The sequence below is a fragment of the Phragmites australis genome, chromosome 16, assembly GCF_958298935.1.
Source record: "Phragmites australis chromosome 16, lpPhrAust1.1, whole genome shotgun sequence".
Classification (NCBI taxonomy): Eukaryota; Viridiplantae; Streptophyta; class Magnoliopsida; order Poales; family Poaceae; genus Phragmites; species Phragmites australis.
The window spans coordinates 28,322,514-28,347,596 of record NC_084936.1 but is presented as its reverse complement, the minus strand read 5'-3'; the positions used below and the strand labels follow the sequence as shown (position 1 = coordinate 28,347,596).

At 41.5% G+C, this 25,083-nt stretch overlaps 3 protein-coding genes and 1 pseudogene across 6 annotated transcripts; 3 read left to right on the top strand and 1 right to left on the bottom strand.

The window, feature by feature from the left end:
• Positions 1-38: 38 nt before the first annotated feature.
• Positions 39-3,888, bottom strand: LOC133896303 (methionine aminopeptidase 2B-like). The gene is made up of 12 exons (XM_062336881.1): positions 3,552-3,888; positions 2,857-2,980; positions 2,695-2,731; positions 2,505-2,612; positions 2,227-2,326; positions 1,990-2,135; positions 1,824-1,915; positions 1,626-1,720; positions 1,172-1,268; positions 941-1,084; positions 517-734; positions 39-433 (listed from the first exon to the last, which is right to left on the bottom strand). The coding sequence occupies exons 1-12, from the start codon at positions 3,618-3,620 to the stop codon at positions 323-325; spliced, it is 1,341 nt and encodes a 446-aa protein (XP_062192865.1). The 5' UTR covers positions 3,621-3,888; the 3' UTR covers positions 39-322.
• Positions 3,889-5,207: 1,319 nt separating this feature from the next.
• LOC133896364 (large ribosomal subunit protein uL30y-like) lies at positions 5,208-6,962 on the top strand. Its single transcript, XM_062336953.1, has 4 exons — positions 5,208-5,638; positions 5,762-5,899; positions 5,992-6,094; positions 6,597-6,962. The coding sequence occupies exons 1-4, from the start codon at positions 5,349-5,351 to the stop codon at positions 6,810-6,812; spliced, it is 747 nt and encodes a 248-aa protein (XP_062192937.1). The 5' UTR covers positions 5,208-5,348; the 3' UTR covers positions 6,813-6,962.
• Positions 6,963-8,762: 1,800 nt separating this feature from the next.
• LOC133895677 (uncharacterized) lies at positions 8,763-11,496 on the top strand (annotated as a pseudogene).
• A 3,950-nt stretch (positions 11,497-15,446) lies between these two features.
• On the top strand, positions 15,447-24,363 carry LOC133894791 (ubiquitin-like domain-containing protein CIP73). 4 transcript variants are annotated; one of them, XM_062334959.1, is made up of 18 exons: positions 15,447-15,627; positions 16,050-16,163; positions 16,256-16,385; positions 16,576-16,693; positions 17,179-17,274; positions 17,920-17,963; positions 18,239-18,307; positions 18,387-18,533; positions 18,614-18,683; positions 18,764-18,915; positions 19,671-19,835; positions 19,916-19,987; positions 20,073-20,214; positions 21,097-21,627; positions 21,770-22,074; positions 22,226-22,837; positions 23,716-23,871; positions 24,002-24,363. In XM_062334959.1, the coding sequence occupies exons 3-18, from the start codon at positions 16,257-16,259 to the stop codon at positions 24,068-24,070; spliced, it is 2,877 nt and encodes a 958-aa protein (XP_062190943.1). In that variant the 5' UTR covers positions 15,447-15,627; positions 16,050-16,163; position 16,256; the 3' UTR covers positions 24,071-24,363. The 4 variants fall into 4 exon arrangements, with proteins under 4 accessions (XP_062190943.1, XP_062190941.1, XP_062190942.1 ...); XM_062334957.1 differs by having other exon boundaries at positions 15,448-15,627; positions 21,097-21,681; XM_062334958.1 differs by lacking the exon at positions 16,050-16,163 and having other exon boundaries at positions 15,448-15,627; positions 21,097-21,681.
• The last annotated feature ends 720 nt before the right edge of the window (positions 24,364-25,083 follow it).

Below are 25,083 nucleotides of genomic sequence, written 5' to 3'. Positions count from 1 at the left end.
AAACTGTCTACACAGCGCCAACAGAGAACAATCTCGAATTTTATCCAGCACACATGAATGCAGTAAAATCCATGTTTCCACGACAACGTATTAGTTATATATATAGACGTTATCCAACATAATACACCGAGACAGAAAAATCAGCTCATCGAAAAACACGTTTTCACACAATCCGGACTAAAAATGTGACGGAAAGTGTGTCACGTTATTTATCTGACATGTGACATATCATATGATCCGTAAACAGATAGTACACAGGTTGCGCAAAAATGGTGTGCACTCATCGCATAAACAATCGGTATAAGAGGAGATGCAGCTGCATTCAGTAGTCGTTGCCTCTTGATATGACCTCTTTGCAGGTTGGGCGGAGTAAGATGGTGTGCTCAAACTGCGAGACATAGCTTCCCCTCACGTCGCACAATGGAGGGTACGGCTGTGAGCAGAGCAGGAAACTGTGAATAACCATGCTGATGACGAGATTCGGAAATTGGAGTGGAGATGGAGCTTTTCACATACCTGAACAATACCGACATCACAAAGATTTTTCAGAGCCATGAGATACTTGGTCTCACCAAGGCGGTCCAAGTACCGGCGACAAAAAGCAAGTGTTCCAAAGTTGTTGTTGATAGTCCCAAGTAGTTGCTTAGCTTTTGCTACCCTCAAAGGCACATGACCAACATCAAAGTTCTTCATATAATGACTGCATTCTAAGTCCTCCCTTACAAATCCCCTTCCTGCAAACATCATGAAGCTTATGGAATGTAAAACTCTTCAAGGACTTGAACATATGTCTATGATACTAAATTTATGTTGAGCAGCCAAGAAGGGCCACACTAGTTATATAAGTATATTTATTTTTGCAAAACTACTATGAAGTAATAAAAAAGAAACATTTTGGTATACTTCGATCTATGAGTTCAAGCTACAAAGAGTAACATACCAGTAGATCCAAAAGTTTCAATGGCATAAAATTCCCCCTCCTCCATTTTTGTCTGTTCTCCACCTTTCACAATTGGAACTGATTTTCCAGCATGGATTTGATACGGCCCAATGCTATGTCCATTGAGGTTCCGAACACTTTTTACTGCCACACAATCAATAAAGTTATTTGAATTATCATTTTTTCAATTTACATTATTTTCGTGAAAAGAAAACCAGAAGCTGCATGCACCTTGGAAAACATTCCCATTGATTTCAACCTCATACGACTCCATGACTTCTTGGATTGCAGCACCAACATCACAAAGTCGTGCATCTATTCCAGCTTCCTGAAATGAAGTAACCAAACCATAATTGAAGTTCAATGAGTGCACGATATAGCAGAAGAAATAATTTCAGATAGCCACATATATCGGACAATTAACAGGAGAAAAGCAAAACTCAAATCAAGTCAAGAACATATAACCATGCAGAAGCAGATAGAGAGATGCCAACACACACTATAATTGACTAACGGAAATCAGTATTTCAATGAATGCATATGAATCGCATTTGAGCAAAGGATCTCACTTTTCTGCAAACACGCAGAGTTCTATAGGATTATTTAAATCATGCATCGTTATACCCCACTCTAATTACTTAGAAGCATGGCCTTCAGAGGGTGCAGATAAATATGTCACAAATACCTTGATCCCTGTATTTGTGGCATCTCTCGTTGCTTGAAGCAATGGATCAAACATGGGGTTGAATGCAACAGTAAATGCACAATCAACTATGTACCCTGGATTGGAACAAATATCATGTTAGTTTTTGCAATTCGAAATAGCCTAGATATCATAACAAAAAAACATAGAAGATACAACAAAGCGAAATAGTTGACAGACCATCTATATGTGTTCCAAAATCCAGTTTCATCACATCATCATATTGCAGCACAGTTTTGTCACCAGAATTTGGGGTCCAATGAGCTGCAACCCTATAATTTGCATTTTCTTCATCAATTTGAGAAGGGAATGCAGAACTTGGAACTACTGTAGAAGAATATCATACCAATTCAAGGAGCATCCTGTTGGAAAGGCAATACCAGCTTGCAGTCCATTCTCCTTGATAAGTTTTCGGACCATGTTTTCCAATGTTTCGCATAGATCCATCATCAGCATTCCAGGCTTTATAATGCTCCTCATATATTTCCGCACCTAGCAAATCAAAACAAACATTGTAGAATTGTAACCAACAGATACTACAAAATTAAGTTGTAAACAAATTAAAGAGGAGTATATTTTAAACCTGTCTATGAACTTCTGCTGCTCGGCGAACAGCATTGTACATTGGCTTTTGCAATCGTTCCAGTTCCCTTTTTTCCTCACTAGCTGTTCTCCATAAATTACTGAAGAGCAATACATGTAATTTATAATTCATAATAATCCATTGGTAAAAAAATGAAGAAAAAATTACGATTCATTTTAGAGGTGATGTCCTTCATACAATTAAAAAAACAACATATTCTCACATAGGATAGTTCATTTCAATAAAACTTCAACCAGTGGTGATAGACTTGTACTTACTCGTCCTTATATTGCTGGATTTCACCCTCTGGAAATTCTCCTGAAGGGAAAAGCTCGTCAACAGGTATTGATGGAGGATCTGTCTGCTGAAGAGGGTCTTTCTTCTTTCTACAGAAGACACGAGACATCCCCGTGAAACAAAACAGACCAAACAAGAATAGTAATGGTTCAACTGAACAACAGAACCCACTTGGCTTTGCTTTTCTTCCTTTTCTTCTTTGCAGCTTCTGAAGAATATCCATTTCAAAGACAGCTGTTAGATTAACATCACCCAAATGCTAGATAGAACAGAAGAAGCTTCAGCTTTAGACGAGAAATTAGGCGATTAGAACTTGCAAGGTAGAGTTGTCACCTGGTGCTCCATCTTGAGATGGACCATCAGCTTGTGCTTCTTCATCATCCTCTGGTGGTGAGGACTGAGCTGCAGGAACCACACCATTGCTGTTTGCAACTTTGCCTTCTTTACTCAGATTCTCCTGCAACAAAATGGGAACTTTACTTGACATGAAAGCAAAGACACAGCAATGCAAGGGTCAAGCAAGAGAAAGATGTCATATAAGGCTCATCAATCTATGTAACAATAATATCTGACTATCTGTTATAACTTTTGGAGTCTTCCAATCATATCTTACTTTCAAACTGAGGTTTGGAAAAGCTACCCATCACCTCTAATCAAAAGTTTAGTTACCACTATTAGGGCAAATCTGGCAATTCGTTAAAAGGGCAAAATCAGATAAAGAATGACACAACGTGACCAAGGGAACCATGAATAGGCATTATTGCATCAAACATGATGATGCAAGAAACAATGGGCAGTATCATGATGCTACAGGACCAACTCTGCAAACAAAATAGCTGCCAACAGCATTGTATGGTTGTTCTCGTTCGTCCTCACTCGTCAGATTTTTTTCCATCTCCACATGTAAGCATGAAAAATGAAATATGACATTGACACCGCAAGCTTGCCCTTTGTTGTCTAGAAACAGCACTAGTGATTCACTCCATAGGCCATGGAAAACAAAGGAACTGCTGCAGCATAATACTTACTTCCGTTTCTTGATTTTGTCCAACATTCATTGTCTCCATCTTCTTGGTCGCTGCATCAACCGCAGCCATATTGTATATTTCTAGAGCAGCTTCAAACCTGAATGAGCAGAATAAACAAAACTGTGAGCACGGCGAAGCGGCGGCGGGCACGGTCGAGGCCGCGGGCACGGAGGCGATCAGATTCACGGTCCCAGACGCCGGCGGCGCAGGCGAAGCGAAGCGACGCGGCGGGCGACGGCGATGCCTGGAGGCTCTGCCGCTTTGCGTGCGAGGAGGCGACTTGACGGCTAGGGCTAGATTGGACCTGCCAGTCTCGGATTGAATCCCCACGACCCGAACGTAGTGTTGGTAGAGCCTCCAAAAAATTTTAGAGCAGTTTATTCATAATTTTGAAAAATTTAGAGTTGAAGTTATCAACTGCAAAAACCCCCCAAAAGTCACTTGGATTTTGACTTCCCCAAAAACCCCTAAAAATTCAAAAAATAAAAAAATTATTAAAACATTCTAAAAAAACTAGAGATAATTCTAAGACCTTCTGTAAAATTTGTTTTCAAAAATAATATCCTTTGCATCATATTTCATGGAGGGGAAGTTTGGAAAAAAAAAATGTGCAGTTCATTTATTAACTCATGTTATTTTAACTTTGTCATGTCTACCATTATTTTTCCTACACAAATAATTATATAAGTCAACTAATAAAAGTGGTTTCACTAATTTTGGGGGTGTTATGGATTAGTTATGAATTAATCTATCTGCAACACATTTACTCAATCATGCACGTTACAATAACTATTTCAAGATTTCATGTATTTTTACAAGATAGAGGATCATGTAAGAAGACTAAAAAATTTTGTTTCATGATTTTTGGATTAGTAAATAATTAACTATGCATTTAACTCGAATTAATAAATGAGTTGCACGTTTTTCTTTTTTTTTCAAACTTACTCTCCATGAAATATGATGCAAAGGATATTATTTTTGAAAACAAATTTCACAAAAGGTCTTATAATTGTCTCTAATTTTTTTTAGAATTTTTTGTGATTTTTTTTAAATTGTTTTGAATTTTTGGCGGTGTTTTTGCAACAAAATCAAACCTTTGGGTTTTTTTTTAACAAAACAACTTTTAGGAGGGAAAGTCAAAATTCAAGTGACTTTTGGAGGGTTTTTGCATTTATCCCTTTAAATTGAGACGCTTCTTATTTTAGATTAAGATACTGTTTAGCATGTTTAGCAGGACAATAATTTCTAATTCTACTTTAGATTTTAAGATTATATGCTAAAATAAAATAATATAAATCTCTACTTTTAGTTTTTTAAAATAAAAATAAGATGACTCGCTCAAATATTTTCAAAGTATTCGGAGCTACAGCTCACAAATTTTTAAAACTAGTGTACTAAATCCAAATATACTTAAAATAGACATTTAAACTATTTTTTATCGTACAAACTCTAAATTATATATGAATTTTAGAGTTAAAGCCCGCCGATCAAAATCAAAATCTAAACTCCAGGTTCAGCCCGAGCCCTCTACGCGAGCCGGCTCGGCCCGGCCCTCTCAGAAATCTAACCAGACTGAGCCGGATGGTCTTATTGGGCCCATATCGAATAGGCCCAGCCCACCAAGTGACCTTAACACCCCAGCAGCAACAAAAAAAACCCTCCCCGGCCGCCGCCTCTTTCGCCCCTTCTCTCACCTCGGCGCCTGCGACCTAAGCGGGTTGCACGCCACCGGCCGAGCTCTCCCCTGCAGAGGAGAACGCGTAGCGGCTGCGGCGGGGAAGCGACGCGGTTCCACCGATGGCGCTGGAGGGGACCCCGCGTCAGCTGCCGTTCGTGGAGGAGACGGTGCTGAAGAAGCGCAAGGATAACGAGGACTGGGCCGTCAGGAACCGCGAGCGCAAGGCGGCCAAGAGGCAGCGCCGCCGCGACGACGGCAAGGGCGCCATCAAGCGGCCCGAGGAGTTCGTCAGGGAGTTCCGAAACAAGGAGCTCGACTTCCTGCGGATGAGGACCCGCCTCAAGGTCCGCAAGCAGCCGCCCGCCGAGGGGCTCAGCTCCAAGCTCATTTTTGCGATTCGCATCCCTGGGTCGGTATTCGTAGCGGAAGAAAAATCTCTCCTTGTCTAAAAAACAATTTCGTATAAGTTTATTGTTTGGTTCGTGACGGTTGTTAACAGCTAGCATTGTTTGTTTGATGTGTGTGATTGCAGCACTGTGGAGTTGCATCCGCACATTAAGAAGGTCTTGAGGAAGCTGCGGCTGACGAAGGTCCTCACCGGCGTGTTCCTGAAGGCCACTGAATTAACTCTGAAGAGGCTTCTTGTTGTTGAACCGTTTGTCACCTACGGGTAACTGAATGAAAACGATCTTTTAGATGGAGTGATGCTTCGATTTGTTGTTTCTGCAGTGCTGAGATTTATTTACTGTCGTGTGACAATAGGTTCCCAAATTTGAAGAATGTGAAAGAACTTATTTACAAGAAGGGCCGTGGGTTCTTCGACAAGGAGCCTTTCCCTCTTACCAGCAATGATCTAATTGAGAAGGTAGTCTTCTGCCTCATCTTATAAAGATTGAGGGGACATGGGCAAATTTCTGTTCAGGAAGCAATTCATTGTGCAATAAGTATGGGAAGCATTAGTAAGGCATAGCCCGTTATATATCTGTCTGTTTTATCTCTCTGACTTCAGCGCTTAGAATATTTTCCAGAGAAATTAAAGTATGTTGTCTGAAACTTTTTTATTTGACGTTATCTGAAACTTGAATTAGTTAAGTTGAGGTTTTTGAATCACTGGTATGCATTAGGTTCAGAAGATCCTGATATTACAAACTAAAATACTTCAGTGATCAACTCCATTATTATGTGCACCATATGCGGAAGTACTATTTTCTTGAATCCAGCCACCAGTGAAAGATTTTCATTCTGTCTGATGATGCTTACGCTTTTTCAAAGATGATGTGCTTCTACTTTGTTTGTGTGTGCGCTATATCTCATGGATTTAGTAATGTACACTGAAAGACCATAATTTGTTCCTTTGTTGAAAACAGGCTCTTGGGGATCATGGCATCATATGCCTGGAAGACGTTGTGCATGAAATCGCCACGGTTGGGCCACACTTTCGAGAAGCATCGAGCTTCCTCATGCCCTTAAAGCTCAAGTGTCCAGAGAGGAGGCTGCAAATGAAGAAGAAACCCTACAAGGATGGTGGTGACTCTGGCAACCGTGGGGATAAAATCAACGAACTAATTGAAAAGTTGAACTAGGGCAGACCCTGTCCGCAGAGGTCCCTGGCTTCACAAGTGATGGATCCATTACCTTGTCAGTTTTGTAATAGGGCTGAATGTACCTTTACTTTTGAAACCCTACCTGAATCCTTGGTATCAGATTATGAAATAGCTGAATCTGTTTTCATACCCCAGCCTTGTGCTCAGTCTGAACTTTGGTTGATCTATGGTGTTCAACTGAACCTCGCTGTTAACGATGTTCTTTGCACTGACCAACCGGTTTGAGATGCCAACGTTCAGCATATTGCGCCGAAGAAAATTTGTCTAGGTTTTCTATTGGTTTATGTCGCATTTTCGTTGACGGAAATTCTTCATGCTGTGCAAGGCCTTTCATTTTCTGGGAAATGCATTTTCGTTGATGGAAATTCTTCCGGTTGGCATTACCTACCGTGGAGCGGGAGAAAATTGCACTTTTGACATCCGAAACATGTGGTTTTGACACCGTTAATATTGGCTTAGCCAAAATGATACTAAAAAATGGAGCACTTTGATTTCTTGATATTATACCCATTTTAATCGATTCTATTTTCTTTTCCCTATTTTAGTGTGTGAAAGGACAAGTATGCCCTTGGCTCAACAAGAAGAAGATCAACTGGTCCATTTGGTGACCTCACCTGATCCTTTAATGCTAAGACTGTTACATTTTGGGGCTGACTCGCTTGGAGAGCTGAGCACTCCATGTGGTCCCGTACGAAGAAACAAAATGCCGTATGATTCTGTTACTCTAGTTCATAAGGAATTCTTGTTCCTTATAAATCCAGCTCAGGCAGTCAAATACGGCAATAACCTCTTGCAGCGAAAATGTTGAGCCAAGAGCATACTTATCCTTTCGTGCACTAAAAATAGAAAAAATAAAATAAAATGGATAGAATGTCAGGGAATCAAAGTGTTATTTTGACGAAGCCAATGTTGGCAGTGTCAAAACTTTGAAGCTACACGTTTTGGATGTAAAATGTAAAATGCAATTTTCTCGTGGAGCAGGTGTTATGCCTACCTGCATCGCGTCCCAGTGCGTGTCAAAATATGTGCATCGCTACTTCGATGCGTTCGTGTTAGGGTTGACGATTGGACATGTGGGTTCGGATATTCTTGGGTCCTGCATCCGATAGGTCCGAGTTCAGGTTTAAATGTTTGTTCACGGGTTTAGCAAATCGGGTACTGAAAAGGGTCAGGTTTGGGTTTTACATTCCGCCGTGTCCATGGATCCCTCGGTATAGCATTATCCCAGATCACTTAATTGCATTTGGCCCAGCTCGTGAACTAAAAAGTGAAAAACCTAGTGTTGATTAGCTCCTCCTGTGCGTTGCAGCTGCAGTGCTTGTGCCGCCGCTACTGCGTCACAAACTCACAACCACAAAGCAACCCAATCTCCGGTTCATCGCTCGCCGGTCACAGTCACATACTCACATCGCCTCGTCTCCTCCCGTGCCCGCCCACGCCCGACAGCCTCACATCGCTTGGCGGCTCCGAGCAAAGTCGCAGCCTACATTGGTCCACCCTTCGACCCCGTACTGACGCCTAACATCCCATCTATGGCCCGCCAACGCCTGGCTGTCGATGCCCCGTCGACGCAGCGATCGGCCCAGATCTGCCCCACCGACGTCGCACCAGTGCGACGCCCAAGAGGGCAGTGACGACACGAGCTCTGGTAGTGGCTGGACGAGCGGGGTGATCTGCGGCCAGTGGGCAGGGTGACGGGTGCAAGCTGCGACAGTGCGGCTGGACGGCGGCCACGTGGGGATGAGGGTCATTTGACGGTGGAGGCACCGGTGCACACGAAGCTCGATCGCGAGGTAGTCAGACAGAGAACAAGAGATGGAGGCAGAGAAGAGGAAGATGGATGTGATGAGTTGCTGACCTGTAATGTGGTGCTCTTGTTCAAACGAACCCACCGAGCGCTCGACAGGTTTATGTTTCATTTTTAACCTATTTGGTAATATAGACTCAGATCAGATTATGGTTGGTAGATTTTAGATCGGACATGGTTTTGCTCACCAACTCGACCCGAGTGCCCGTTGGTGCCCCATTGCCAGTCCTAGTTCGTGCGCATGGTTTGGCCGCCGTTGGTGTCCGCGCCGGTGGCCGTGCGCCCCTGCCGAGTGCCCGACTGACCAGCCGCACGGCGTATCAGCCGTTCGATGACCGCTGCTCGGCCCAGCCACTGCCGCTGCCTGGACGATGGTTGGTCCGTCTCATCCCTGCATTCGGCTTCCTCCTCGCCTTCGCTCCCCTCCCTGCCTCTGCCCCCTGTGCCCCGGCCCGTGCAAGTTCTGGATGGCTTCTGCGGCATCGGCACCGGTGTTCGAGAGGCTGGCCGGGATCCGAGCCATCGCCGACTCCGGCCGCTTCAAGGCAAGCTCCCCACTCCCCCCAGGCACTAAGTTACCAGCTTTGGCTCACAATTACACCCACCCCTCTTGCTGCTCGTGGACTCGTGGTCTCGTCACTGTAGAAGCGGTGGCGCTTGGGACCCCCCCCCCCCCCCGGGTGATCATGCGGGGGAGGCGGGACGCCGATTCGGATCACCGGACCCCGAGTACGGTTGAGAAATTCCTATTGCAACCGGGGGGAGGAATCGGCTCCGCTGTGCATTGCATCCTGTTGCCGTGTGTAGAAATTAAACTGATTGAACATGCGCACTGGTGCCATTTGATACTGCTAGATATTCATTTGTTTACTGCAAAATCTGTCCGGCAGGCGTGGTTCCTGGACCAGTTCGGCGTTCTGCACGACGGGAAGAAGCCGTACCCCGGCGCCATTTTGGCATGTAAGTTGGCACAGAGAATGTGCAGTGTAACTTTTAGTTTTCAGTTTGCATTTTCCCCTTTGTGTTTCAGTGTGCTAGTTAAGTGGATTGTGTTTGTCGCAGTGGAGAAGCTTGCCGGGAACGGGGCGAAGATGGTCATAATCAGCAATTCCTCTAGGAGGTCGTCTGTAACCATGGAGAAGTTAAAGAGCCTTGGATTTGACACATCTTGCTTCCTCGCGAGTCGCGACCATCACCAGCGGGGAGCTCACACATCAACACCTTCAGAAGTAAGCTTCCTGTGGAGTGTGGGCGGTATCATCTGCCGACAGAAATTTTAGTTGTTCATCACTGTCTCCTTTAGAAATGTACTATATATATTACACTGCAGAGAGCAAGCAATGCTTATGATCACATACTACCAAGTAGAGGGGTTTCTTTTTCTTGTGATTAATTCGAGACTAGATCTTGTAACATTATGTGGTTGCTTGATGTGACTTACTCAGAAATCTAAGACAAACTGCTCTGCTTGATGTGACTTCCTCAGAAATCTAAGAGAAACTTTCTATTTTTTACCGGAAGATAGACTGTTTATTGATCCCCTTTTTTATTTAATTTCATGAATATAGGAGAAATGACCCATGGTTTGCAGCTCTTGGAAGAAAGTGTATCCATCTCACATGGGGCAATCGAGGAGCAATTTCTCTGGAGGTTTGTTGTCCTGCCACTTCTCCTTTAGCATTGCAATGGATTTGATCTAATCAATATTTCCTTTTCTCCTCCTAGGGTCTTGGTTCGCAAGTTGTGAACAATGTAGATGATGCAGAGTTTATATTAACCCATGGTACTGAAGCCCCTTGGTTTACCTTCTGGTGATCTTCTTCCCAAAAGTCTTGAGGAGCTCGAGCAGGTTCTAATGCTTGGCCTAGAAAAGCGACTTCCAATGGTGGTAGCTAATCCGGATTATGTCACTGTTGAAGCTCGAGATCTGCGTGTCATGCCTGGTATGATCATGGCATTTTCCAAATTTTAGTGTTGCTTAACTCAAAATGGATCTCCTTGTCTAAGCTACAGATTTAGATATTGTTTAATTTAATGGGAGCATGATGGAAAGCATTTGCTCAGTATGTAAAGCTATTAAGTCTTTCACTGGTAAATTTTCTGTTATTAACAGAAAAAATGTCATTTTTTTTTTCTGTTTCAGGCACTCTTGCAGCTAAATACGAGAGTCTTGGTGGTGAAGTGAAATGGATGGGAAAGCCCGATAAGGTAATCAACTAATCGGGCCATATCTACTTAATTTGGATTAAAGAACAATTCAACTATCTCAACATGATACATAGTTGAAATGGCAGTCGAAGAATATGATGAACCACTAGTTTATGCACTTGTGATTGTAACCTTTTATAGTATTTTCCCTGCTGAATTTTAGTTTTTGTTTAGGTGGTGAGAGCCTCTTGATACTTACTAATATGCCATGCTTTCTCAGGTGATCTATACGTCAGCGATGTCCCTAACAGGTGTTGATGCTCATGAATGTATCATGGTGGGTGATTCACTACACCACGACATCAAAGGGGCAAATGCATCAGGAGTCGCATCTGTGTTCATCGCTGGAGGGATTCATGCGGCTGAACTTCAACTCAGTGAATTTGGAGAAACTGCTGGGGATGATGCTGTCAATACACTCTGTAGCAAGCATGGATCGTATCCCTCTTATGTTTTGCCTTCATTTACATGGTAGAAACATGGCCTAGTTTCTATTATTACTTTTTGAGGGGAAAGTGTACACCCTTAACACCGGAAAATGATTTAGGGAAATACTGCTTTGTAAATGTGCCACAGGAGGATGATCAAGCCCATAGAGGCATTACTGATTTACTGTGTTGTGCTTAGTTACTACGATTGTTCAATAATCGTTGTTAATTTGTTCAATAGAAACTAGATGCAGCTATGAAGTTAAAATTTTGATAAAGAGAAGGTAATTGCTTGCTTTGCCATTCTAGTTTCGTTTCTCTAGTTTATGTATTTCTTCTAAATTATGACCTAGAAGCTCGCCAGCTGTTGGATCAACCCGAAAAGTTATAATAGGTGCCAAAAACAGTGTCAATTGCAATTGATGTTGATTCATTTAAATTAAATTGAAATGGGTAAAATATTAAAAGAGCAAACTGATATTTAAGTTATACTGAAACAAAGTTTTAGAATATCAAAATACTCTGTCTATCGTTAGGAAAGTTCTTCATCCTCTATGAACTGTTACGGTCATGATGCACGCCCTGAAAACTCATCTAAAGTTAAAGACAAAAAAAGGCCCTCTAGAACATAGGATAGATGAACTTTTTGAATGTATTGTCATAATTATGTTCTTGCTTTGGAGAGTCAATTGATCAAGCTTGATCAACCATAATGTAGGAGGGTTTGTTCAGGGGATGCAGAAATAGTGCGTAGAGTAAGTTCAAACATTCTCCAACCTCCGTATCCTAGTTAACTATATTTAGGGCCACCACCACACACCAAAAAGTCATATTTACCCACCGTAATTTTCTTTACCTAACCATTTTCTTTGACCACCTGATGCATCGATAATAGCTATAGCTATTTTTTTAATTTGTGTTCTTGAAAAATATTTTAGCATCTAGGTAGACTAAAAACATTATTAAAAACACATCATTTGTGGAAAACATATCAATTTTAGGTGCACATCTTTTTGAATTTTCAATGCTAAATGAAAATGATTGCAAATATATTGGATATTGTTACATAACCATTATGCATGTTATCTTTAATGTTTCATTGTTTTGATATTAGAACCATCTCTTCTTCACCCACGCATTCATTTCCCTAACCCTTGCCGTCGCATGGACCATGGTTGCCTTACAAATTTTCCTGCACATCGAAATCATGGTCCTACTAGTATTTTCATTCTCTATGAGTTAATCTATGTTATCTTGTCTCCTAATCGAAATCGCACATGCAACATGATTGTTTCTTTTGTTACTTATTAGTGGGCGCCCGTGCGTTGCAATGGAAACCCAAAATATTATACTAATATAATATTGTCTCATTGTTTCAACTATACATTAAGCAATGTTTCTACATCCCCATATTACTTCACAACTTTATCACATGTTAACTGAAATAGTTTTGCTCGGACAACAATTTAACATATAATTAGACTCTACCTTTGTAGAGCTCTGCAATAAAATAAAATAAGAGAAGAATTTTATGTATAGGAGACAACTCGTTCTAAGGTCTAATATGGTGTAGAGCAGAACTAGATCTGGCTTCAAAATGAAGAATGAATCACCATCCTATACAATTTTCTAAAGCAACCTTAGCAATGGACTAAACTGCTCTAACGAAATTGTCTATGCATTTCTACACAGTTAAACAGCTAAAATTTCAATTTGCTCAACAAACAAAACACTTAATGAATCAATCAGAAGTCGAAAGAGAAAGGAGAGACTTCTTGAATCAAGCGAAAGTGTAAAGAGAAAGGAGGGACTAACCTGCATGCAAAGAAAATGATTGATGTAACAACATAGTACCTCTCAATAGTGTGCCCACCGTATTCGGGTTCATCAGAAATAGATGTTTCAATGTGGGGTTGGCAAAAAAACAAAAAAAAAGCGTTGCAAGACTTATGCTAACTTTTAGCATAAATGTGATGCCCAGATGAACTTGGCGAGTATTCAACATCAGCTATTTGTTGTTTAAGAATAGATTATTAGATCATACAAATGGAATGCTGACCAATTTCAAGTTAAGAATATTGCAACAGCTGAAAAATTAGTATGTCCAGTGGAATAAAGTGAATGAATTTAACATAAACGTGTACAGCTCCATGGTAAAAATGCAAATTACATTATAATATTTAAATCATTAAACCTGATATTGACATCCTTCCTCTATTTTTTTTCCTCCGACCTCATTGCCATATGTCAAGCGAAGAATGGAATCAGAATATAATTTTGAGTTCATACCATCTGGCATTCTTCAGCTGTTTTCTTGATCTCAATAATGATCTTTTTCTCTTGGGCTTGCAATCATTGCCTCTCTGGCTCAATTTTCCTGTGGACCGATCCAATATTCTCTTGTTCTCTCTCCAGAGTTATGAAAGAGACAACCATTAAAGAGAAAAAAACCATAATCCATAAAGTCACTGATACGTAAAACTTTCCAACAAGTTCGTTTCACAATGAGAAATGTAATATAAAGGCATGTGCAAGTTGTACTGGAAGCATATTTCTATCTTGATGAATAATCTGCAAATGACATATTCTCACTCGACTATATTCTATGAGTAAATGCCACGCTGATTCTATTCACGAGCTGAAAGAAGCGGATGGCTTGACACGTCCAAAGCTAATATCCAGTTGCTGCTAGTGCAACTGCAACATACTAAGAGTGTGGCGTAAGTCCAGATGATTGGATTACATGCTAAGGTATCCTCATTGGAATTTCAACCAACACAAAAAATCAAGACAAATCCCAACTTTCTCAGTGTGGTATCTTGACATCTCAAGCAAATCCTTCAGGGAACAAGCTATTGCATCTTGAGACCGAGAAATTGAACCGAATCTGGAGCAACTGAGCTAGAAATTCCGGATTGGATCGATGAATCTTACCGGCGGGCATCTTTCGCTTCCCGAATAGAAAACTCATATTCGATCCTTGGTTCTAAGGCTAGGGTTTCAATAAGAGTGGATCGAGAAGAGGTCAACAAGAACTCGATCGGATCGACCACCTTCTATTCGCTTAGGGAGTGCAATGGATTGATTCTCTTGATTTGATTCTCCAAACTCCTTTACCTTCCCTTTCCTATTGACAATACAAGTTGTGATCTCAACAAGTTGGCTGCAGTGAGAAGTCGCCGATCTTGGCGATTCATGCTCGGCGAGGGCAGGAGGGGCGGCGAGACAAGAATGAGATTGGGGATAGTTGAGTGGGGATTGGAGGCACATGAGAACTATTGAGGGGAGAGCGGATGCGGTTCACTTGATCTCGTGATCGTCTACTTTGATTCGCTCGATTCGGATCTGAGGAGGGCTTCGCGTGGTAGTACCTCTTTGGCGCCTTCATTGGGCAAGAGAGAGGAGAACGTCTTCACGAGCGTGGAGGCCACGCCTAGACAGTGAGGTGGAGGAGGAACGCGGCAGTGCGCAGATCGTTGCGACTGGACGTTGACGTTCTTGACTGGTGGAGAGTGGAAGAGGGTGGAGGGGTGGTTAGCGGATGGGAGGAAGACCAGTGGGATGGAACGGAATTAGGGAGAGCAATAGAAGAGTTGGATGGAAGGCGGCCAGGTGGGGGTACGGAATGGGACAAGAGAGCGGGCACTAGGCGTGCAAGCCCCACCGGTCGAGCGTGTGGGAGAGGAGCGAGACAGGGCAAGGGCAGGACGTCCTGTCATGGCGTGAGAATCAATACATATTTTTTTAAGTAGTAGGGATTATACAATTGGCGTCATGGTTGGCAATACAAATTGCTATAAAAAAAGACTTAGACAATACGAGTCGGATTAAAAAAATAAATCTTGTCGAGATTAAAAACATAATTCTCGTCGAAAAAAATACAACGCATGTAAGATACAACAAAATACAAAGAAAAATAAGATGAAAAAGAGAAACTTTATCCTTAACCGAATCGGATCAAGCAACTCAGGCCATGCTCCGTAGTTGACTCATCATCCTTCCCTTCCTAAGGAAAATTTGATTATCTGTTTAAAGTTAATCAATTTTTAATTATATATTCAAAATTAATTATCTTTGGACACATAATTAATTTCAGATATACAAACTACTATTATAAAAAATTAATCGACTTTAAAAACATATAATCAATTTTCGCCAACCAAAAACCCAAATCAGCCGTCGGGGTGGAAGTTTCCAGAACCGCCCACACACGCTCCTCCCCCTCTAAGACCTTCCTTCTCGCTGACTCCTCTCCCTCCCAAGTCGCAACCCAATCTCTGCGCCCAAGTCTTCTCTCGTGCAGCGGAGATCCGTCTCCCGTCCGCGCTCGGATCGATTTCTTTTCTCGCCGGTGAGTAGCCTAGCTTGCTCGGACGGGTTGTTGTAGGCAGGGGCGGACGCAGACAGAAATTCTTGGTCGATGTGAGCATTTTTATACCTCCTAAGCGGATGCGCTGCTGCCTGCCGCGAGCACCCGCGCCGCCCACTCGCCCGAATGTCAGCTCTGTTCCTCATCTGTTCTTCCTGCTCTGTTCCTACGCAGGCCAGTTGGCCCAATTGCCCCAGGCGAACTCTTCCCTCCTTGTAGATCCGCCGCTGGTTGTATCATGTAGGAGACTAGGAATCCTTGTTGTTTTCGGGGACCGTTTCTTCGCTGTGCCTGTGAACTGTCGAATCAAATCTCGCTTCATCCCCATTGAGTTAGGTTTGGGTTTGTGTACCGCGTGGTACCCTGATAATCTAGTCTAATCCATCCATTCATGATTCGATCAGGTTGTTCTTTGTCAGCGCCTTAGATCGATTTAGCTGGGGCTCGAGGAGGTCACGTAGCAGGGAGCAGGTGGTTCCATAAGTCTGAGCAGGAAGGAACTAGAAGCCTACGGAAAAGTATGTGCTTTTCCATAGAATACCAAAGCATTTGAGTATTTTGTGTTTCTTGTGGCGTCTGATCTATTTATCCATCATTTCCTGTTGTGTAGGATGGCTGATGACGCTTCTCATGGGGCCAGCAGTTCAACCGTGAAACCTGCTGAGGATCCAGAGTCTACCATCGAGATCAACATCAAGACCCTGGATTCGCAAGTCCACAAACTTCGAGTGAAGAAGAATGTAAGAATTCTCTTACTTTGACATTTCGTTTTGTATCTGTCTGCCTGTTAACTGTCGAGCTATTGTGAAGTGATATGAACTCTATAAAATGCTCCACTTGATGTTGATTTGTAATTCATGTAGTTAGAATCTGGAGACCAAATGTTTCTATGTGCCATGTTTCGGGAAGAACTAATTGTCGCATCTTTAGGTGTCTGTTTCGGTTCTAAAAGAGAAAATAGTCGATGCAACTGGGGTTCCTCTGGATCAGCAGCGGTTGATTTTTAGAGGAAGAGTCTTAAAGGATGATCACCTCCTATCAGAATACCGTATCCTTTGTGTCTGTGCATCTTGTTCTGATGAGTTGCACTAACTGCCTGTTTCCTTTTTTTTTTTCTCTAATTGCTTAGTTATGTATCATGGTGGTTTGGTAACATAATTTATTTTTGTGAGCTGTAAGGGTGATTTGCTGACTGACAGAAGCAGGATATTTGCTTGTGGGGTGGTTAAGAGATTGTTTAATGCCAGTTTAAGTGCATTCTCAGTTGATTTTATATGCAACCCAACACAAATTGCATGGGCTGTGTGGAGGTTGTGCAGACTATTGGTTTTCATCGTGTGGTGGTTGGATTTGTCATTTGTAAAGGCATGTACCATCTTATTAATTTTGACTGAAATTTATCATATATATAAACATCTTTCTTTCCCTGGTTGTATGTTTCTATTAGACTATTACTTCGTTACGTCTTCATTTTTGGATGTGTTTGTTGCTCTCAATCAATATTCTATCATCTGTATCCTTGACAACCTCAAGATTTGGAAGATGGATATACATTGCATCTGGTCGCTCGGCGTGCAGCTGAAGCCCAGCATTCTTCTGGGACTTCTGAAGGAAACACCCATGCTAATGGTAAGTCGGTCCTGTGGTTGCTTTGAAAACTAGGTCATCAATCCTGAAGCACCAAGTATTTGGATGTGCTGCCATGATGTGTCGCCTAATTGATGCCTTACTCTGCATAGCTAACGTTGGGAAATCAAACAATCTTTTTAAGCTTGGGTATGATATTTCTAGCCCTGAAATGGCTGCAAAAATATTGCTAGTTATGATGGGTAGCAAATTCTGCAGGCTAATTAAAGTTCTTTTACATATACATCCTGGAGATGCCATCAAGATGGGCATGCACAATCCTCTGGTTTATGTTTTTTTTCTTCAGCACGCAAACTATGAGTGCCACTATTGAACTTGTTTTCTGTGTTGGCGTTGGTTCTTTTGTGAGTACATATGGATGCTCTACCGATCAACTTGAGTAACAGTGCCACCGGGCGCACAATCACCTCAAAATAATAAGAAAAAGGAACAACATTATTGATATAGTGACATCTTTACTGGTCCTGGAGCATTTTCTGTGCCTTTATTAGTTTTAGATGGTAATTGGTTGTCACTGAATTCAACAGCTACCTTTGGATCCTTACCTTATTGGTTGGTGCTGAATCCAACAGATCCCTGTCAGTGCTTAGGGCCTGATAAAAACTTACATTTTTGTTCTTTGTGCAGTAAATGTTGCTGGAAATGGAGGGTTATTGGACGATATTTCCAGGGTATGCTTCCTTCATTGTTGTATGTGTCCGTATTTAAGTCGACTGATTTGCTATCTCTTGGTTATGGCTACATTTTGATTGTATTTTTAATTCCCTTTTTATTATTATTTCTCTTCTAAGAAATTATAGAGGCTTTATATTCTGATGGTATGATAGATGACATGGCTAGGGTATATGCTTTGTTACAGCGTTCTGTCTGTTTGTCCAAATAGACGCCAATTGATCGATTTGTCAAATACTTAAATGGTATTATCTAATCCTTCTACTATTTGCAGAGTGTTCGGGATATTCTTGGTACCTTAGGTGTTGCTATGTCTGGTGGTGTCACCAACACTGCATTTTCGGTAACGAGGCAGCTCTTAATATTTAGTGAGGGTACCCGAGACATCATAGATGTTAATTATTTTATGGCTGCTTAATCAGGTTCCTTTGGCTACTGCACCAGAAGGGGCCAATAATGTCCATGGAGGAACTCAGCCAGTGAACCCAGCACAACCAGGATTTTCGGTTCTGAACCATCAAATCCATGTAACTCAACTTCAACCAACAGGAGCTATTCCTCGCAACATGGTAGATGTGCTATCTTTTCTTGTTTGTCCTATTTTTCAGTTTGTGTAACGTTGTTACGATTTTATAACCAATGGTGACAGGTTATTCCGGATTCTCTGATGACTCTTTCGGAGTATATGGAGCGCATGGATCAAGTATTACAGAATAATGGTATCATAATTTTCTTACAGTTGGTTAATTTATTGCTTGCCATCAAAGATTGTGACATTCATTTTATGCTATAAACGAAGGTACTCCACCATCCAGGGATTCAGAAAGCCAGCAACGACCAGTGGCAGATGATGCTTATCTAAACCCAAGATTTCCAAGTCCTGAGGTTTTGGCTCAAGTTATTGAAAGAGCCCAACAACTTCTTGGTGGCAGTGCAGCTTCTGCCCTTTCTGTATGTCACTTTTCTTCTGTAGTTGTGTTCTGTACCTTTGCTTTACAATGTTAATCTATCCACAAATGATTTACCTCTAAGTCTTCGACGGTGATATCTTGTTCATCTAATATGGCCTCCTTGGTTAATGTTATGTTCTGATTGTTGTTTAGAGTTAAACACATTTTTATGGGTTGTCTTCTTTCCGGACAATGCTATGGGAATCTAAATAAACTGGAAGTAGGCAGAGCATAGGAGGCATTGGAGCTTTGGAGGAGGGATGCCACTTAAATGTTGGGCTTGAGTTGGTAGAGGCCCAACAAACTACTGCCTGCGCTAGGGGAAGCGCGAAAGAAAAACCAGTTTCAAGATCTTTCTCTTCTCGTTTCTTTCTCTCTGCTCTATGTGCTGATTAGGCTAATCTAAATTACGCAATAGCCGCCTAGATGTATTGGCTTCCAAGAGATGCTACGCCTGGCTGGAGCTCCATGACAACTATGTTTAATGGATTGATCCTTTGACTGTTGACAATTTTTTGGTGTCTCATACTTAATGGTTTGGTTTGTTTGGAAACTGATCATACTGTGACATGTGGCGGGATGCAACTTGGTTTATGTTGTTACATATTGTGAAAGATACCTGATGAACTTCTGAACTGATAGATGCAAACTTTTCTTTGGACATCTTCAAGAAAATATTTGATGAATTCCTGAATTGATAGATGCAATCTTTTTCTTGGAAATATTTGTGACCACATATCTAATGTTCTGTTTCAGCACATTGCACAACGCATTCGCAGCGATGGTGGCATTGGGGATGCATCTGTTCGTCGTGGGATCCAGAGTGAATCGGTTCAGTTGGGAATTGCAATGCAGCATTTGGGTGCTATGCTTTTCGAGCTTGGTCGGACAATGATGATGCTTCGCACGGGGACGTCTCCTGTATGCATATGTGTTCTGTCATGTTATGTAACTAACTTTTTGCATGTTCTGACGATTTTGAAAGGTTGCCATTTTTGCAGTCTGAGGCTTTTGTAAATGCTGGACCTGCTGTTTATATAAATTCCACTGGACCAAATCCAATTATGGTTCAGGTGATAAATTATTACACTTTTTTCATGTTGGTTTTGATGGTTAGAGCACTCTAATCACAGCAACACATTTTCTCTCTTTGTGTAGCCATCTTTTCAAAATACTCCTCCTTTTGGAGTTTCCAACATACCAGCTTTGGGTGGAGTTTCTGGTGCTTTTGGTATTGTTAATCCTTCTCGGTCATCTGGTTTTGGAGATCCTTCTCGAAATATCAATGTCCCTACTAGTGGTAAGGTCACATTTCAACTATTGCTCCGCTCTTGTTAGGGTCTTGAGCTGAGGAGGAAGCTGCCACAAACTTGAGCTCCTCTGGTCAAATTGTCTCTGTATTGAATTGTTAGACAGGCTTAAGTTCTGTTTATAGTGAGAAAATCAAGTTGCCCGTTTATGGCCTATTATAAATTATAATACCCTTTAAACTGAACTTTTGTATTTTCTTGAGGATGCTTGATTTTCTCAAACTTCTAGTGCTCATTTAAAAAATATCTCATAATTGATATACTACACAATTTGTTTGAGGATGACAGGTGGGCTCACGGTTAATCCTCCTATTACATGCCATAGAGGATGACAGGTGGGCCCACGGTAAGAAATTTGTAGTTTTTTGCAATATGTGTTAAAATAGTTATAGGTTTTTGAAATGGGCACCAAAAGTTGTAGTTTTCTGCAACATATCTCAAAATAGCTGCAGATTTTTGAAATTTAATCTATTTTCTTTATTATAGTATACAATTTGTTTGAGGATGCTTGATATTAAATATCTCATAATTGGTATCCTAATATCATGAAATGGATCTACCTTGTACATCTTTGATGACCGATATGATGGACAACAGTATGTATTACTATGTATACTTAATAATATGGAAGTTCACATTAGTGTTAGTTGTGGTACCTTTCAGATGTAATTCATGAGTGTCTTCAATGTACTTGCTAGATCAATACTGTGTTCTCAAATATCTTCTAGAATATCCCGCAGAGTTTATTCACACCTGGCAAATATTTCGGTGTTATCTACATCTGACTTCGTAATGAATGCTTTTCACATTTGGGTCTAGCGGGCTCCCCGCCTCCCCCTAACTATTATCTCTTTTCTCATTCCCTCACTTAGGTGTCTCTGCAGCAACTGGTTCATCTGTTGGTATGGCCACTACTTCTGAGGGGCCTGTCAACGGGGACCATGCAGTAAGAACTCAAGGAGGTAACCCATCAGGTAACTCGGCTGCAACACCTGGATTGCCAACCAGAACAGTTGTTGCAGCTATTCCAGCACGGTCCTCGGTCGAGGCTCCAAACCATGTCCTAAGTGTTTTCCTGCCTGTTCAAGTGAGGAGTCAAGTTGCAGTGCTTAATCAATCAACCTCTTCTCAAGGTTCTCAGACTGCAGTGGGCAATGAATCTCAACCAAATTCAACATCTGCTGTTCCAGAAGCTTCTGTAGGTGGTGTTGCTGGTATTCCTTCTATAGTGGCACATGTGACTGCACATGTAGCCAATGCATTGGCCGCAAATGCACCAGTCCAGGTTTCGTCTTCTGCACAAAACACATCAGACCAGGGGTCTCATCCAACCACAGACAGCAGAGCTGGCGTGCTAAGTTCTTCAACATCAGCAGCTACACAGCTGCAAAATGAGCCCTCAGGTTCAAATCATGGACAAACTTCATTAAATGTGCAATCTCATGTGACTGAACCAGGTCTTTTTACTAACTTACTACAATGAGTTTTCTTCTCTATAACTTCATTGATATTCACCGTTCCTGTTGTTTTAATTGCTGTTATCAGGTACTCGTGGTTCCAATTTGACATCTCAAGACAGCAATACTGTAAATGTTCCCAGTGTCAACAGTATTCAAAAGCATCTACAAACGGAAGATACCCATGGAGATAATGTTAGATTGTCTTGTGAGGAATTAGCAACAACCAACATATCTGGAGACCCCACAGCCACCTGTACCCGTGATATTCCTTCGAGCATATCAGCAGAAAATTCTGTACTGCAGAACAAATCCTCGGATGGAGTGGGTTCACAGTCTTCTGCAAGTGGCAGGTCTGAACCGTTAGGTCTTGGTGGAGGTCTGATTCCGAAGGTATTAACTAATTGAGTTTAAATGCTTTAGCCTGTTGGGATTCTAGTATTAGTCTGTCTGCATTTTGATGTCAATTATATATTCAAGTCATAGGTTTGGAGTTTGTTGTGGTTGGCTGTAATGTAATTGCTTCTTGTAACAACACTTTCAGAGACCGAGCAGAACATCAAAGCCATCTGGGAGCACAACTGATCCTGGCAGGGATTCCTCTTCTGTTAGCCAAAATCAAGATGCTGTTTTGGTGGCCCAGCAGTTTCTGCAAGGTTTTGCTTCACAAAATACTAATGCAAGCAGAAGGAACACTACCGACTCTGCCCCTCCATCCTCTATGCCACAGCCTACTGGAGTGCCTCCGAGAAGACAGGGTGGTGAAGGACAACCTGATATGGGCAGCATGATATCTGGTATGCTCAACAACCCAGTTTTTGGCAACCTATTGTCAAATGTAGCAACACAAACAGGGGGTTCAAGAGCTGATTTGAGGAGCGTGATGGAAGGATTACAGAACCCTGCTATTATAGATACTATAAGCAATATCGTGCAGAATGTGGATGAGCAAGACCTTGGGTCCATGTTTGGTTCAGGGAGGGGGCAAGGTGGCATGGATTTGTCTAGAATGATGCAGCAAATGATGCCCATTGTATCCCAAGTTCTTGGTGGAGCAGGTCCTCGTCCTGTTGGTGCAAATAGTGGAGAATCTAGATCACAGGCACAGTGCGACGACAGTGGAGAAGGAAATGATTTAGATGGCAGAAGCTCTCAGGTAAGCCATTCTGTTGAGTAAAGAATTGTTTGTATTTGCATTTGTTCTGCTCAGTTATGCATGTCACCTGTGCTTTATGGTTGGTTTGCGGAGCAATCTTGTATCAATGAACTGTTTGGTCAGTATTGTTTTTCATATATGACACCGATGTAAAGAGCTGAGAAGGGTTAATGTAATATTAGGCGGATTGGCGCGCCTACGCCGTGCCTGTTTTTTGTTGCACAGAGCATAAGAAGATTAAAAATATTGGGTTCATCAATTTTGGGCATCTCAATATTTATTTATGAATTTATCAATATTTAACACATTTATTTAATTATGGGGAAAACAGTGATACTTTCATGCATGCACATAATATTAACACGTAGACGACAGTAATACGAACATACTAAATTTATTTCATTTTTTTTTGAGTTTTAGATATTTTCCTATGCATTTTAGATTATTTCAGCCGATTTATCAATATAACTATTATTACTTTCGCTAATTTCTGGAATTTCGCAAAAAAATTTATGTGTACATAGACATACTTATATGTATACATAAGTATATGTATACGTATACATATACATTTATATACATAACATATATACATATACATGTACATATACATATACATATTTGTATATATGTATGTACACGTGGGACCCACATGAACAGAAGCTACAATAACTTACCCATAGAATCGCTCCAAATCTTGGCCCTTTAATATATGTAATAGATTAGGGCAGACTTATTTAATTATTTGTTCATTTTGGCACTGTCAATTCAAATTATTTGTAAATTTAGTCAGCCCCATTGAATATGTTCTACTGTTGTTGATGTGGAAACCTTGATATTCTGTGTCCAGTATCTCATGGTTTTTATTCCATGATCAGATTGATCTTCAACAAGCTTGTCAACGCATTGAACAACATGAATCCCCAGAGAATATCTTCAGCGCTGTCCTTGGAACTGCTGCTCAGGCTTACGGTGAAGATGACAGCATTCAGGGCATGCTCGAAGAGCTTGTCAGTGATCCAGAGCTTACCAATGTATGTTCTCTACGAATCTTATGTTGAAGCCCAGTACAACATATCAAGTTTATTAAATTTATTAGTTTTACACCTTTTTTTTCTGACGCTAGGTGGTTAGACCTAATATTTTGCAATAAATGTTTCTTAGGATTACTTGAAACTACTGGTCCAACAAGTTCGGCAGAGGATACAATCAGAGTCGCAGTCAAGGAGCTGAGTCCTGAAGCATAATAGGAGAGGTGATCCAAGGGGGGTATGCAGGAGATTTGGGCCGCAAGGTTTCAACCTGTAAACCGTGCAGTTCCACTTGCTGAAATATTTATTGCAAACTTTATGAAAGACAGAAGTCAGTTTTGTGTGGGCGTTTTCATGATTAGGTGCCCGGTGGGTGTACATGTGCCATTGTAATTTTCCCTGTGATTGCTGCAGCTTATTCCGCGCTGTTTAAAAATGTTGTAACAATTTTGCCAGTGGTACATACAGCGAGTTTTAAAGGTGAAATTGTCTTAATTCTGTGGTGTCGATGCTGCGGGTAATTGGAAATTGTTAGTCTGCATGGAGCCGAAGTGAAGCTGTCGTCCAGAGCGTCAAAGCCGTTCTTCTAGGCCAGCTGCTGGCCGTTGCCATGTCAGCTGTGTTTTGGCGGGCAAAAATAGTTGGATCTTGATAGAGCTTAGCTTTTAGTTTCATGTCAGATTTTGTATTTGTAGGTTAAAATAAAGTGATTTAAGTCTCTATTTCTAAATTAAAATAGAAGCAAAATGATTTATTTAAACATCATGGATGGACCTCAGCCAAACATGGTCCGATGAACCAAATCAAAGCGGAGATAAATTAAAAGTCGTGAAGCTGAGCAGCAGGCACCGAACGGAAGGTCTCGAGTGCCGCCATCAAGGCGTGGATGAAGGCAGTTGCTGGACAGGCGGCAGACGCACTCAAAACTGTACGAGGCCACGGAGATTTATCGATTCGTTGTGCTCGAACAGCATAGCATGATCAACAGAATGCTGCCCATCGCTAGGAGTAGCCTTGGTGGTGATAAAACGCTGGAACATGGGCCCATACAGTACACCACCTCTTCTAATCCCACGTGCTTTTAATTTCATGCTAGTAAGATTTCCTTGTTAATTATCCTTCTAATCCTTGGTAATTGGCAGCATACTACTAATGATGTGACCTTTCCGTTTCAAAAGTAGAATTTAAAAATTATGTGACCAACCATGGAGATCG